At 44.9% G+C, this 15,803-nt stretch overlaps 1 protein-coding gene across 6 annotated transcripts in view; it reads right to left on the bottom strand.

Moving 5' to 3' along the window:
* tacc2 (transforming, acidic coiled-coil containing protein 2) overlaps window positions 1-15,803 on the bottom strand; it is a 280,409-nt gene that overhangs the window by 101,365 nt on the left and 163,241 nt on the right. For all 6 annotated transcript variants that reach the window (XM_071391355.1, XM_071391352.1, XM_071391351.1 and 3 more), the window contains one exon: window positions 12,285-13,637. In XM_071391355.1, coding sequence (XP_071247456.1) covers window positions 12,285-13,637 — 1,353 coding nt within the window. The remainder of the gene's footprint in view (window positions 1-12,284; window positions 13,638-15,803) is intronic.

The raw sequence follows: 15,803 nt of genomic DNA, 5'->3' as shown, positions 1-15,803 counted from the left end.
AAACTACTTCTCATTTAGAAAACTACGTGGCATCGATATGAGTCAGAAACATTTATTCTACTGTCAAAAAAAATGGACTACAAAGTGTAAATAGGATAGGTTTGGTCCTAAAGTCAGTCTTGTCTTGTGGTCGTGACTCCGTCACAACGTAAATGAATGTTTATTTGAATCCTGCGTACATGTCCACAGCTGGCAGCACACAGGTAGTCATCAATTCGGAGAGCAGCTGCAGGTCACCTGATCGTAATGCCTGTGGTCAATTTAGGTTGACTTTGGATATCCCTCTGGGGCTAGTTAGGGACCATCTGTAAATTACACAATCTACACATTTCAAGGACCTCAAAGCCTTGACCTGTCGTTTGCCTGCCCCTGTTGTTGTAATTAACATTGTTACTTCAACACAGTCTGCACTTGGGTCTTACCTGAAACAGAGAGTACACCGTAGGCAGAATACCTGATCACTGTGACTGACCCAAAAATAAGGAAAGCTTTGACTATATACAGACTCAGTGAGCATAGCCTTGCTATTGAGAAAGGCCACCGTAGGCAGACCTGGCTCTCAAGAGAAGACAGGCTATCTGCACACTGCCCACAAAATGAGGTGGAAACTGAGCTGCACTTCCTAACCTCCTGCCAAATATATGACCATATTAGAGACACATATTTCCCTCAGATTATAACAGATCCATAAAGAATTTGAAAACAAACCCAATTTTGATAAACTCTCATATCTACTGGGTGAAATACCACAGTGTGACATCACAGCAGCAAGATTTGTGACCTGTTGCCACAAGAAAAGGGCAACCAGTGAAGAACAAACAGCATTGTAAATACAACCCATATTTATGTTTATTTATTTTCCCTTTTGTACTTTCACTATTTGCACATCATTACAACACTGTATATATAAACATATGTAAGCATATGCTTCCCATGCCAATAAAGCCATTTGAATTGAGAGAGAGCATAAAAAAAATAAAAACATGCCCTCACTCATGTCTTTTCCTCCCTTTAATTTACTCTCTCTCTCTCTCTCTCTCTCTCTCTCTCTCTCTCTCTCTCTCTCTCTCTCTCTCTCTCTCTCTCTCTCTCTCTCTCTCTCTCTCTCTCTCTCTCTCTCTCTCTCTCTCTCTCTCTCTCTCTCTCTCTCTCTCTCTCTCTCTCTCTCTCTCTCTCTCTCTCTCTCTCTCCCTCTCTCTCTCTCTCTTTCTCTCTCCCTCCGTCCTTCTCTCTCTCTCCGTTGCTCCCTCCCTCCTTCTCTTTCTCTTTCTCTCTCTCGCTCTCCCTCCCTGCATTGGGTGAGGTCAGAGCCGGCAGAATGTAATTAGCTGTGGTAGTTAGCGTTGTTACCTACGAGGCCATCTGCTACGTCGGCACCACACAGAGAAAGCTTGAACAGGAGTAAGTTAACTCATCCATCACACGATAGGAGCCTCACGGACAAAACGAACAGCAGAGAGAAAATAACTTGTAGCCAGCAGGAGTGACCAAACACAGACAGAAAGAAGAGCAGTCAGTCAACTCACCCGACACAGAGTAGTCATGTAGAATCCCTTCAGAGAGGTTATCGTTCAACTCCTTTACTTCCTCACAGAACTGAGCAGAAGATACAAGAGCTCGTCTCTCCTCTTTAACGTGTCGCTGTACTCTAGATGCCACAAATACTACGCTGGTCACACACAAGTGTTTCTTTTGAAGCCTGTTGTTTTTGTTCCAGCCTGCCTGCTCTGGCCTGTGAGCCAATGACTTCAGATTGCCTATGCTGACACTCAGACACACACACACACACACACACACACACTTCACACACACACACTGAGCTGAGCGCAGCCTCAAATTCCTACACCGCCACTCCACAAACACAGACACAAAGTTCCAGCTCCACGAGCCACTAGAGTCAGAGCGGGGTTGACAGCAAGGACAGCCTCCAGGGACAGAGTGAAACACACACACACAAACACACACATTACGTCCAAGCGCTATGTATACACACTACATACACACACCAACACACACATATAGTATGTACGCACACACATGCACACACACACTCAAGAACAGTGGTGTAAAGTACTTCAGTAAAAATACTTTAAAGTACTACTTAAGTCGTTTTTTGGCAGTATCTGTACTTTACTTTACTATTTATATTTTTGCCAACGTTTACTTTTACTTCACTACATTCCTAAAGAAAATATTGTACTTTTTACTCCGTACATTTTCCCCGACACCCAAAAGTACTCGTTACATTTTGAATGCTTAGCAGGACAGGATAATTGTTCAATTCACACACTTATCAAGAGAACATCCCTGGTCATCCCTACTGCCTCTGATCTGGCTCAAGAAAGACAATTGTGCCGTCTGGTTTGCTTAGTATAAGGAATTGTATATGATTTATACTTTTACTTTCACTTTTGATACTTAAGTATATTTTAAAACCAAATATTTTTTAGACTTTTTACTCAAGTCGTATTTTCACTTTTAAATAATTTTGAGTCATTTTCTATTAAAGGTATCTTTACTTTTACCGAAGTATGACAATTGGGTTGTTTTTTCACTACTGCCCAAGAACACACACTCAAGCATGTGACAAGCCCTCTAGACACACACAACTGTCAGTAGTTATTTATACAAAATGGAATCTGCTAGTAGGCGTTTGTATTGTATCCTCCTCTCTCTCCCCCCCCTGCCCCTCTACGGCCGGAGTGATAGGACAACTGTTATGACTGACAGGCAGCAAGTGTCTGCCCTGGCATGTGGGATGGCTTCAGGGATTTACACCAGAGACAGAGAGAGAGAGTGAAGAGAGAGAGAGAGAGAGAGAGAGAGAGAGAGAGAGAGAGAGAGAGAGAGAGAGAGAGAGAGAGAGAGAGAGAGAGAGAGAGAGAGAGAGACAGACCGCATTTAAAATGTCTCTATGCTTTTGAAACTTTTGTTTGTGTGTAATGTTTACAGTTTATTTTTTATTGTTTATTTCACTTTTATTATCTATTTATCTATTTCACTTGCTTTGGCAATGTTAACATTTGTTTCCCATGCTAATAAAGACCATTGAATTGACTTGAATTGAGTAGATTTGGGAGAGAGAGAGAGAGATAAATAGATGATTTACACCAGACACATAGAGAGAGTGACGAGAGAGAGAGAGAGACAGAGAGACAGAGAGAGAGACAGACAGAGAGACAGAGAGACAGAGAGACAGAGAGACAGAGAGACAGAGAGACAGAGAGACAGAGAGACAGAGAGACAGAGAGAGAGACAGACAGAGAGAGAGAGAGAGAGAAGAGGAATATCAAATGATTTAGATCCATGGAGTGAGAAAAATACACAGACAGAATCACAGAGATGGAGGTGACAGATTCAAGAACTATTAGAAGGAAAGACTTGAAAGGTTTTCCGCAGGCTAATGTCAATGTTACCAGAGCTGTTCAAATCACTAATGTAAACATCTCCATATGGCCGTAGCATCCACAGGATTATCAAAGAAGCCCAGACACTTGATTTTTGGTATTTTTTGCATTCTGTACCTCAAAAAACATCCTTATGTCACTTTATTATGCTGAAGAGTTGATTCTTTCCACGAAGATAACTGGACATTTTCCAGCACTCAACAAGTCATCTGGTGAATTATAAATTATCCAGCGAGCCGTGTTGTTAATTTTCATGTTGTTATGGTTACAGTACATAGACAGATAGTAGGACACAATACCTAGAAAATCCCTACTAATACACGATTACAGTGAGGCTTTTTTTTTTTTTTTTATCCGATTTTTTTATACTGGATTTTGTTCTTCAACCATCTGGAAGACAGACAGATAGAGATTTAGCACCAGCCAGCCCCAGAATGCAGTGTAGACTACTACACTGTGACAGACTAATTAACAGAGTGATTACTAATATGTAACATCCAACACTTCGCAATAAGAAGCCCTTTATTGCCATAAATGACAATAGTTGTTAATTATCTGAAGGGATAATGTTGAACGGCAACCATGGATCACCATGAGTTACATCTGCCACTATTACACCTTACCAGAGGTGTGGACTCGAGTCACATGACTTGGACTCGAGTCACATGACTTGGACTCGAGTCACATGACTTGGACTCGAGTCACATGACTTGGTCCCACCTCTGCACCTTACTACAGTCTGAGTTGTTGACTATTAAAAATCTGTTGAACGTTTTGTCAAAATTTAGATTTCTGCCTAAATAGACATACCCAAGGGTCATTATTTTTCATGAGATGGCAATAAACAGTAACTAGTAATGGTGCTTAGTTCTAGAAAGGTCTGGAGCTCACGTTTCGGCCAAAATAAATTGTCATACATTTCTGAGGTGTTGTAATGATGTGCGCTGAGAGTCAGGAAGTAAGTTCAAGGAGTGAATAATTTAATAAATAAATTAAAACATAATACAAAACAAGAAACACGAACAACGCACAGACATGAAACAGAAACAGAAACAATAACACCTGGAGGAACCAAAGGGAGTGATATATATAGGGCAGGAACCAAAGGGACATATATAGGGAAGGAACCAAAGGGAGGGACATATATAAGGAAGGAACCAAAGGGAGGGACATATATAGGGCAGGAACCAAAGGGACTTATATATAGGGAAGGAACCAAAGGGAGGGACATATACAGGGCAGGAACCAAAGGGAGGGACATATATAGGGCAGGAACCAAAGGGAGTGATACATATAGGGCAGGAACCAAAGGGAGGGACATATATAGGGCAGGAACCAAAGGGAGGGACATATATAGGGCAGGAACCAAAGGGAGTGACATATATAGGGAAGGAACCAAAGGGAGTGATATATATAGGGCAGGAACCAAAGGGAGGGACATATACAGGGCAGGAACCAAAGGGAGTGACATATATAGGGAAGGAACCAAAGGGAGTGATACATATAGGGCAGGAACCAAAGGGAGTGATACATATAGGGCAGGAACCAAAGGGAGGGACATATATAGGGCAGGAACCAAAGGGAGTGATACATATAGGGCAGGAACCAAAGGGAGGGACATATATAGGGCAGGAACCAAAGGGAGTGATACATATAGGGCAGGAACCAAAGGGAGGGACATATATAGGGCAGGAACCAAAGGGAGGGACATATATAGGGAAGGAACCAAAGGGAGTGACATATATAGGGAAGGAACCAAAGGGAGTGATATATATAGGGCAGGAACCAAAGGGAGGGACATATACAGGGCAGGAACCAAAGGGAGTGACATATATAGGGAAGGAACCAAAGGGAGTGATACATATAGGGCAGGAACCAAAGGGAGGGACATATATAGGGCAGGAACCAAAGGGAGTGATACATATAGGGCAGGAACCAAAGGGAGGGACATATATAGGGCAGGAACCAAAGGGAGTGACATATATAGGGAAGGAACCAAAGGGAGTGACATATATAGGGAAGGAACCAAAGGGAGTGATATATATAGGGCAGGAACCAAAGGGAGGGACATATATAGGGAAGGAAGCAAAGGGAGTGATATATATAGGGCAGGAACCAAAGGGAGAGACATATATAGGGAAGGAAGCAAAGGGAGTGACATATATAGGGCAGGAACCAAAGGGAGTGACATATATAGGACAGGAACCAAAGGGACATATATAGGGAAGGAACCAAAGGGAGGGACATATATAGGGCAGGAACCAAAGGAAGGGACATATATAGGGAAGGAACCAAAGGGAGTGACATATATAGGGCAGGAACCAAAGGGAGTGACATATATAGGGAAGGAACCAAAGGGAGTGACATATATAGGTAAGGAACCAAAGGGGTGACATATATAGGGCAGGAACCAAAGGGAGAGACATATATAGGGAAGGAAGCAAAGGGAGTGACATATATAGGGCAGGAACCAAAGGGAGTGACATATATAGGGAAGGAAGCAAAGGGAGTGATATATATAGGGCAGGAACCAAAGGGAGTGATATATATAGGGAAGGAACCAAAGGGAGAGACATATATAGGGAAGGAAGCAAAGGGAGTGACATATATAGGGCAGGAACCAAAGGGAGTGACATATATAGGGCAGGAACCAAAGGGACATATATAGGGAAGGAATCAAAGGGAGGGACATATATAGGGCAGGAACCAAAGGAAGGGACATATATAGGGAAGGAACCAAAGGGAGTGACATATATAGGGCAGGAACCAAAGGGAGTGACATATATAGGGAAGGATCCAAAGGGAGTGACATATATAGGGAAGGAACCAAAGGGGTGACATATATACGGAAGGAACCAAAGGGAGTGACATATATAGGGCAGGAACCAAAGGGACAGATATAGGGAAAGAACCAAAGGGAGTGACATATATAGGGAAGGAACCAAAGGGAGTGACATATATAGGGAAGGAACCAAAGGGAGTGACATATATAGGGCAGGAACCAAAGGGAGTGACATATATAGGGCAGGAACCAAATGGAGTGACATATATAGGGCAGGAAGCAAAGGGACTGACATATATAGGGAAGAAACCAAAGGGAGTGACATATATAGGGAAGGAACCAAAGGGAGTGACATATATCGGGCAGGAACCAAAGGGAGTGACATATATAGGGCAGGAAGCAAAGGGACTGACATATATAGGGAAGGAACCAAAGGGAGTGATATATATAGGGCAGGAAGCAAAGGGACTGACATATATAGGGAAGGAACCAAAGGGAGTGACATATATAGGGCAGGAAGCAAAGGGACTGACATATATAGGGAAGGAACCAAAGGGAGTGACATATATAGGGAAGGAAACAAAGGGAGTGACATATATCGGGCAGGAACCAAAGGGAGTGACATATATAGGGCAGGAAGCAAAGGGACTGACATATATAGGGAAGGAACCAAAGGGAGTGTTATATATAGGGCAGGAAGCAAAGGGACTGACATATATAGGGCAGGAACCAAAGGGAGTGACATATATAGGGCAGGAAGCAAAGGGAGTGACATATATAGGGAAGGAACCAAAGGGAGTGACATATATAGGGAAGGAAACAAAGGGAGTGACATATATAGGGCAGGAACCAAAGGGAGTGACATATATCGGGCAGGAACCAAAGGGAGTGACATATATCGGGCAGGAACCAAAGGGAGTGACATATATAGGGCAGGTAATCAGGCAGGTGATGGAGTCCAGGTGAGTGTCATAATGCGCTGATGCTCGTAACGATGGTGACAGGTGTGCGCCATAACGTGCAGCCTAGTGACCTAGAGGCCGGAGAGGGAGCACACCTGATAGGTGTACTCCCTTTATAGGACAAATACAATGAAAAAAAACAAAAAAAATCAGAATATGATTTTATCCTAAAGAATTTCTAAATACAGTAATAACTATTGATTAAAAAAAACTTACTACAACATTTCACCTTTCTTATAACTGTAAAATACATAGGATCACGTTTAGCGACAGTACAATTTTTGGACCCCATTTCATATAACTGACGGGAAATCATTTTCTGCCAAGTCTCCTCTGACGGTCTGAGACTCGTTACAGCTTTACACACAAGGTGATTTTGGTCACGTGGTCATGTCGCAATTCTATGAGATGATTTAGTATTTTTTTACGTCTAAATCCATTAAAAATATCCCAGCAAGATGAAATACTGGATCCTCGAGACCAGGTATCCCCCACAGGTATGCATAATGCCGTCGAGGGTACGCCAAATAACAATGCTATTCACATTTACAATATATGTATATATATTTTCTCTACATTTTCACACAGTCCATTTAGTAAGGCCCGCGTCCATAGAGACACATACCAGCTCTACTGGTAGTACTGCTACTACCAGCAGTACTACACCTGCACCTGTCGACGACACAAGTTGTTCTGCTTCCATGAGCACATCCAAAATTAGCATCAGTGATTCTACATTTGTTGTTAGCCCAGCTAACATGGACACTGCCCGCTGTGAATCTGATGCAGCCGAAGAGCTACTGCCCCTTTACCCAGGAAGCACCGAACAACAGACAGGGACGTTGGACCATCGAAGAAGCGCAAATATGATGAAAACAACATTGATTTGGGGTTCACTTATATTGGGTGTACGAATTATCTTTGTAAGACAGGGTCCTGAAAAAGGGACGTTAGTTTATTTCCTGAGCTACAGGCAGTTAGATTTGGGTCCTGAGCTACAGGCAGTTAGATTTGAATCCTGAGCTACAGGCAGTTAGAATTGGGTCCTGAGCTACAGGCAGTTAGATTTGGGTCCTGAGCTACAGGCAGTTAGATTTGGGTCCTGAGCTACAGGCAGTTAGATTTGGGTCCTGAGCTACAGGCAGTTAGATTTAGGTCCTGAGCTACAGGCAGTTAGATTTGGGTCCTGAGCTACAGGCAGTTAGATTTGGGTCCTGAGCTACAGGCAGTTAGATTTGGGTCCTGAGCTACAGGCAGTTAGATTTGGGTCCTGAGCTACAGGCCGTTAGATTTGGGTCCTGAGCTACAGGCCGTTAGATTTGGGTCCTGAGCTACAGGCAGTTAGATTTGGGTCCTGAGCTACAGGCAGTTAGATTTGGGTCCTGAGCTACAGGCAGTTAGATTTGGGTCCTGAGCTACAGGCAGTTAGATTTGGGTCCTGAGCTACAGGCAGTTAGATTTGGGTCCTGAGCTACAGGCAGTTAGATTTGGGTCCTGAGCTACAGGCAGTTAGATTTGGGTCCTGAGCTACAGGCAGTTAGATTTGGGTCCTGTGCTGCAGGCAGTTAGATTTGGGTCCTGAGCTACAGGCCGTTAGATTTGGGTCCTGAGCTACAAGCCGTTAGATTTGGGTCCTGAGCTACAGGCAGTAAGATTTGGGTATGTCATTTTAGGAGAAAATTGGAAAAAAAGGGCCAATCCTTATTAAGACTGGGACTCTCTCCAATACAACCCAACATTGCAGAGTTATGAGCATCCTTTCAAGCACACCCTTCTCATTAACCTGTGGTGAATTATTCACCATTTTCGATGAACAAATAAGGTTTTATATGTAATATGGTTAAATACAGAGCAAAATTATTGAATATTAGGATATTATTATTTGTGCCCTGGTCCTAAAAGAGCTCTTTGTCACTTCCCACGAGCCGGGTTGTGACAAACTCACACTCATTCTTATATTTAATAAATGTATTGTATAGTGTGTGTGTGGCAGGCTTACAATGATGGCAAAAAACAACATTTGAGAGTGCTAGAGGGGTTACGCAGCTGGAAGTTGAATGTTTGAAGAGGTACGGGACTATAAAGAGTTTGGGAACCACTACACTAGACTAATCCCGTTTAATATGTCGTCTCCCAGGCTGGGCTCAGAAGCAGAGGAAATCGATTCTTTGTCTGGAACTCAGTCTAGTTAAGATGGCGCCGGAGAACAAGACTGACGTCTTACGTATTCCCGACCAATTGTGTTTTTTAATTTGTTTCTTTTTATTGTTTGTAACTTATTTTGTAGCTTATTTTGTACATAATGTTGCTGCTACCATCTCGAAAATAACTTCTGGACATCAGAACTACGATTACTCACCACCATCTGACATAATCTTTTTTTTTTCCTTTAACGAGTCAGATGAGCCCGACGTGAATGATATACTGCTCTCCCGGAACAGGCCCAGATCCACGTCATTTGCGTGAAGAGAAGGCAGAGAAAAAAGGGGCCAGAGGGCGTGCTGCCTTCGGAGAATTCTCCGAAGGCGATTGAATAAACGATTGAATAAACCCCCACTTTCTTCCATTCTGGTAGCAAACGTGCAATCTTTGGAAAATAAAATCGATGACCTACACGGAAGATTAAACTACCAACGGGACATTCAAAACTGTAATATCTTATGCTTATGCTTCATGGAGTCGTGGCTGAACGACGACATTATCATACGCTGTACCGGCAGGATAGTACTGCGGCGTCTGGAAAGACAAGGGACGGTGGACTACGTGCATGATATCTAAGGAAGTCTCGAGGTTTTTCTCACCTGAGGTAGAGTATCTCATGATAAGCTATAGACCACACTATTTACCTAGAGAGTTTTCATCTGTATTCTTCGTAGCTGTCTACATACTGTCACAGACTGATGCTAAGACCGCACTGAATGAGGTGTATTCCGCCATAAGCAACAAGAAAACGCTCACCCAGAGGCGGTGCTCCTAGTAGCCGGGGACTTCAATGCAGGGAAACTTAAATCCGTCTTACTACATTTCTATCAGCACGTTAAATGTACAACCAGAGGGAAAAAACTCTGGACTACCTTTACTCAGCCCTTTCCCACCTGGACAAAAGGAACGCCTATGTGAGAATGCTATTCATTGACTATAGCTCAACGTTCAACACCATTGTGCCCTCAAAGCTCATCACTAAGCTAAGGACCCTGGGAGTAAACACCTCCCGTGGCAACTGGATCCTGGACTTCCTGACAGGCCGCCCCCAGGTGGTAAGGGTAGATAACAACACATCCGCCACGCTGATCCTCAACACTGGAGCTCCACAGGGGTGTGTGCTCAGTCCCCTCCTGTACTCCCTGTTCACTCATGACTGCATGGCCGGGCATGACTCCAACACCAGCATTAAGTTTGCTGATGCCACAATAGTGGTAGGCCTGATCACTGACAACGACGAGACAGCCTGTAAGGACGAGGTCAGAGACCTGGCCATGTGGTGCCAGGACAACAACCTCTCCCTCAACATGATCAAGAGGCTTCTAAACAGCTTCTACCCCCCCAAGCCATAAGACTCCTGAACATCTAATCAAATGGCCACCCAGACTATTTGCATCCCCCCCCTTTTACACCACTGCTACTCTCTGCTGTTATCATCTATGCATAGTCACTTTAAAAATATATATATTTAACCTTTATTTAAGTCAGTTAAGAACAAATTCTTATTTTCAATGACAGCCTAGGAACAGTGGGTTAATTGCCTTGGTCAGGGGCAGAATGATAGATTTTTACCTTGTCAGCTCCGGGATTCGATCTAGCTACCTTGCGGTTCCTAGTCCAATGCTGTAACCACAAGGCTACCTGCCGCCCGAACTTTAATAATGTCACATCTGCTCCTGCTCCACCCCCTAGTGGACATCCGGTGTCTCTTTGACCTGCAGCCATTCCCCCAGTTCTCTCCCTCTTCTTCTCTCTCTGTGTGTGATTGTGTGGTTGGAGACAGGTGTGCTGGAGTCAGAGCAGTTCCCCACCAGCTGCAACCCGTTCCTTAATCAAGACCTCTACAAATACTCAGTCCTGCCACTTCCACTCTGCCAGATCGTAGTCTCCGTTCAGTCAGTCATGCTGCTATCTATTTGTTGTTATTTAAGATCCTGTATCCTGCTGTGCCTATTTCCTTGCCTGATGCTGTTTCTCCTCTCACTGCAGTTTTGCCGCTCTGACTCTCGTTCCTGTCTCCTGTTCCACATCTCACCACCCTGCTACCCTGTTCTGGATTCAACTCACCATCACTCCCTTGGATGCCCCTCCGGATCTGTTTACCCTGTCCCAAACCAGCTCACTCCAACCTCAGCCTCCACATCTGGATTCCTACAACTCATCATCACTCCCTTGGATTCCCCTCCGGACCTGTTATACCCTGTCCCTAACCAGCTCACTCCAACCTCAGCCTCCACATCTGGTTTCCTACAACTCATCCGAGCTTCCCTGGATCTGCACTTCCTCTCTCCCTGTGTTACAATAAATATCTTGGTTCATTCATCCCTGTTTCCTGGTCGGAGTCTGCTCTTGGGTTCCCCTGTGCTGCTACGCTTAACAAATAACTCTACCTACATGTACATATTACCTCAACTAACCAACGGTGCCCCCGAACATAGACTCTGTACCGGTACCCCCCTGTATATAGTCTTGCTATTGTTATTTTACTGCTGCTCTTTAATTACTTTGACTTTTATTTCTTATTCTTATTCATTTTTTTAATTTTTTTATGTGAACTGCATTGTTGGTTAAGGGCTTGTCAGTAAGCATTTCACTGTAAGATCTACACCTGTTGTATTTTCGGTGCATGTGACTAATAACATTTTATTTGTTTCGATTTTTGATAGGCCAGGAAATGTGACACATCACTCTCTATGCAAATGTGGGGTGTGAAACCTGACACTTCAAGTCATCTCTGCTGACAGACTGGTAACAGAGAGCAAACAGATGGGCCTGTCTGACATTATAAGGCACGGGACTCTGCAACGTTCACAGAGCACTCTGTACACAAAAATATCAGTCGGAACCCCTAAACAGGGGACTTAACATCTAAGAGGGTTACATTGTATAAATAATAATTTAATAATGTCAGTCATAGGACTGTGAACTTACCCTCTGCCCTGTCTTAGGGTAGTTGTCTGTCCTGGGGTCTCTTTTTCCTGGGCTGGTTGCTCCTCTGCCTGTTCCTCTTTCTGTCTTACTGGGGTAGATTCCTCTGCCTGACCCAGTGAGGTAGGGGTTTCTGCCTGGTCCAATTGGGTAGGGGTCTCTGCCTGACCGGGTGAGGTACGGGTCTCTGCCTGACCCAGTAGGGTAGGGGTCTCTGCCTGACCCAGTAGGGTAGGAGTTTCTGCCTGGTCCAATGGGGTAGGGGTCTCTGCCTGACACAGTGAGGTAGGGGTCTCTCCCTGACCCAGTAGGGTAGGGGTCTCTGCCTGACCCAGTGAGGTAGGGGTCTCTGCCTGACCCAGTAGGGTAGGGGTCTCTGCCTGACCCAGTGGTGTAGGGGTCTCTGCCGGACCCAGTAGGGTAGGGGTCTCTGTCGGACCCAGTAGGGTAGGGGTCTCTGCCGGACCCAGTGGTGTAGGGGTCTCTGCTGGACCAAGTGGTGTAGGGGTCTCTGCCTGACCCAGTAGGGTAGGGGTCTCTGCCTGACCCAGTGAGGTAGGGGTCTCTGCCGGACCCAGTGGTGTAGGGGTCTCTGCCGGACCCAGTAGGGTAGGGGTCTCTGCCGGACCCAGTAGGGTAGGAGTCTCTGCCGGACCCAGTAGGGTAGGGGTCTCTGTCGGACCCAGTGGTGTAGGGGTCTCTGCCGGACCCAGTGGTGTAGGGGTCTCTGCCGGACCAAGTGGTGTAGGGGTCTCTGCCTGACCCAGTAGGGTAGGGGTCTCTGCCGGACCCAGTGGTGTAGGGGTCTCTGCCGGACCCAGTAGGGTAGGGGTCTCTGCCGGACCCAGTGGGGTAGGTGTCTCTGCCGGACCCAGTAGGGTAGTGGTCTCTGTCGGACCCAGTAGGGTAGGGGTCTCTGCCGGACCCAGTGGGGTAGGGGTCTCTGCCGGACCCAGTAGGGTAGGGGTCTCTGCCGGACCCAGTAGGGTAGGGGTCTCTGCCGGACCCAGTAGGGTAGGAGTCTCTGCCGGACCCAGTAGGGTAGGGGTCTCTGCCGGACCCAGTAGGGTAGGGGTCTCTGCCGGACCCAGTAGGGTAGGGGTCTCTGCCTGACCCAGTGAGGTAGGGGTCTCTGCCTGACCCAGTGAGGTAGGGGTCTCTGCCGGACCCAGTGGTGTAGGGGTCTCTGCCGGACCCAGTAGGGTAGGGGTCTCTGCCGGACCCAGTAGGGTAGGGGTCTCTGCCGGACCCAGTAGGGTAGGGGTCTCTGCCGGACCCAGTGGTGTAGGGGTCTCTTTAGAGGGGGTTTGGAACTCTGCCACAGGAGACACCAGAGGCTCCAAAGGCTGGTAGCTTCTGTAGAGAGGCAGAGGGTTGGGAATGAGAGAGAGGTACATTGAAGTCGTTAGCAAAGACGTATACACAGAGTGAGGCAACAAATGTTCTGTCCGCTAGTGTGTGTGTGTGTGTGTGTGTGTGTGTGTGTGTGTGTGTGTGTGTGTGTGTGTGTGTGTGTGTGTGTGTGTGTGTGTGTGTGTGTGTGTGTGTGTGTGTGTGTGTGTGTGTGTGTATTTGTGTGTGTGTGTGTTTGTGTGTGTATTTGTGTGTGTGTATTTGTGTGTATTTGTGTGTGTGTGTATTTGTATGTGTGTGTGTGTATTTGTGTGTGTGTGTGTGTGTGTGTGTGTGTGTATTTGTGTGTGTATTTGTGTGTGTGTGTGTGTGTGTGTGTGTGTGTGTGTGTGTGTGTGTGTGTGTGTGTGTGTGTGTGTGTGTGTGTGTGTGTGTGTGTGTGTGTGTGTGTGTGTGTGTGTGTGTGTGTGTGTGTGTGTGTGTATTTGTGTGTGTATTTGTTGTTGTTTTTCCCCCTTTTCCCCCAGTTTCACAGCAACAGCTGTGTTCCACCGAGGAGGAGGGGGGAGAATAGCTTCATTCTCTTCTCAAAGGACAGGGCTGATGTCACTGCCGATGTCATCTCGTTAGATATAAAAGTACTACAGTTCTCTCCATTGACCTCTGTTATAAAAGTCTACCACAGAGGTTGCGTCCAAAATGGCATCCCTATTGGAGGAGTGCACTGCCTCTGACCGGGGCCCGTTAGGAATAGGGTGCCATTGGATACACATCCAGAGTCAGACAACACCCAGACAGTCATGCTATGTTGTTTACTTCCTCATTCATATTCAAAAAAGTGTCCCAAATGGCACCATATTCCCTATCTAGTGCACTACTTTTGACCAGAGTCCTATGGGTCCATATTCCCTATTTAGTGCACTACTTTTGACCAGAGTCCTAAGGGTCCATATACCTCATCTAGTGCACTACTTTTGACCAGAGTCCTATGGGTCCATATTCCCTATCTAGTGCACTACTTTTGACCAGAGTCCTATGGATCCATATACCTCATCTAGTGCACTACTTTTGACCAGAGTCCTATGGGTCCATAATTCCTATCTAGTGCACAACATTTAACCAATATCTGTTGAAAGTAGTGCACTACATAGGGAATAGGGTGCCATTCCAGACCCTACAAAGTTATGCTCTGGGTTCACTTGTCATTCCTATTCACACTGCTCCTCTGGTAATGACATCCGTAACAGCGTGTCAACCTGGCTAAATTAGTTTTCATTTATTCATAGAAATCACTGGCAGACGCCATGAATATCACAAGAATGTTTATAAAAAAGGGAAATTAACATCACAGTCGTTGATTTACAGAGTAATACTGTCACAACTAATGTAGATATTACTGTTCTCTGTCACAACTAATGTACATATTACTGTTCTCTGTCACAACTAATGTACATATTACTGTTCTCTGTCACAACTAATGTAGATATTACTGTTCTCTGTCACAACTAATGTACATATTACTGTTCTCTGTCACAACTAATGTAGATATTACTGTTCTCTGTCACAACTAATATACATATTACTGTTCTCTGTCACAACTAATGTACATATTACTGTTCTCTGTCACAACTAATGTAGATATTACTGTTCTCTGTCACAACTAATGTACATATTACTGTTCTCTGTCACAACTAATGTAGATATTACTGTTCTCTGTCACAACTAATATACATATTACTGTTCTCTGTCACAACTAATGGAGATATTACTGTCCTCTGTCACAACTAATGTACATATTACTGTTCTCTGTCACAACTAATGTACATATTACTGTTCTCTGTCACAACTAATGTAGATATTACTGTCCTCTGTCACAACTAATGTACATATTACTGTTCTCTGTCACAACTAATGTACATATTACTGTTATCTGTCACAACTAATGTACATATTACTGTTATCTGTCACAACTAATGTACATATTACTGTTATCTGTCACAACTAATGTACATATTACTGTTATCTGTCACAACTAATGTACATATTACTGTTCTCTGTCACAACCAGGGTCTGTAGTGACGCCTCTAGCACTGAGATGCAGTGCCTTAGACCGCTGAACCAGGGTCTGTAGTGACTCCTCTAGCACTGAGATGCAGTGCCTTAGACCGC

The sequence above is a fragment of the Salvelinus alpinus genome, chromosome 3, assembly GCF_045679555.1.
Source record: "Salvelinus alpinus chromosome 3, SLU_Salpinus.1, whole genome shotgun sequence".
In the NCBI taxonomy this organism is placed as follows: Eukaryota; Metazoa; Chordata; class Actinopteri; order Salmoniformes; family Salmonidae; genus Salvelinus; species Salvelinus alpinus.
This window is presented reverse-complemented; position numbering and strand designations above follow the sequence as displayed.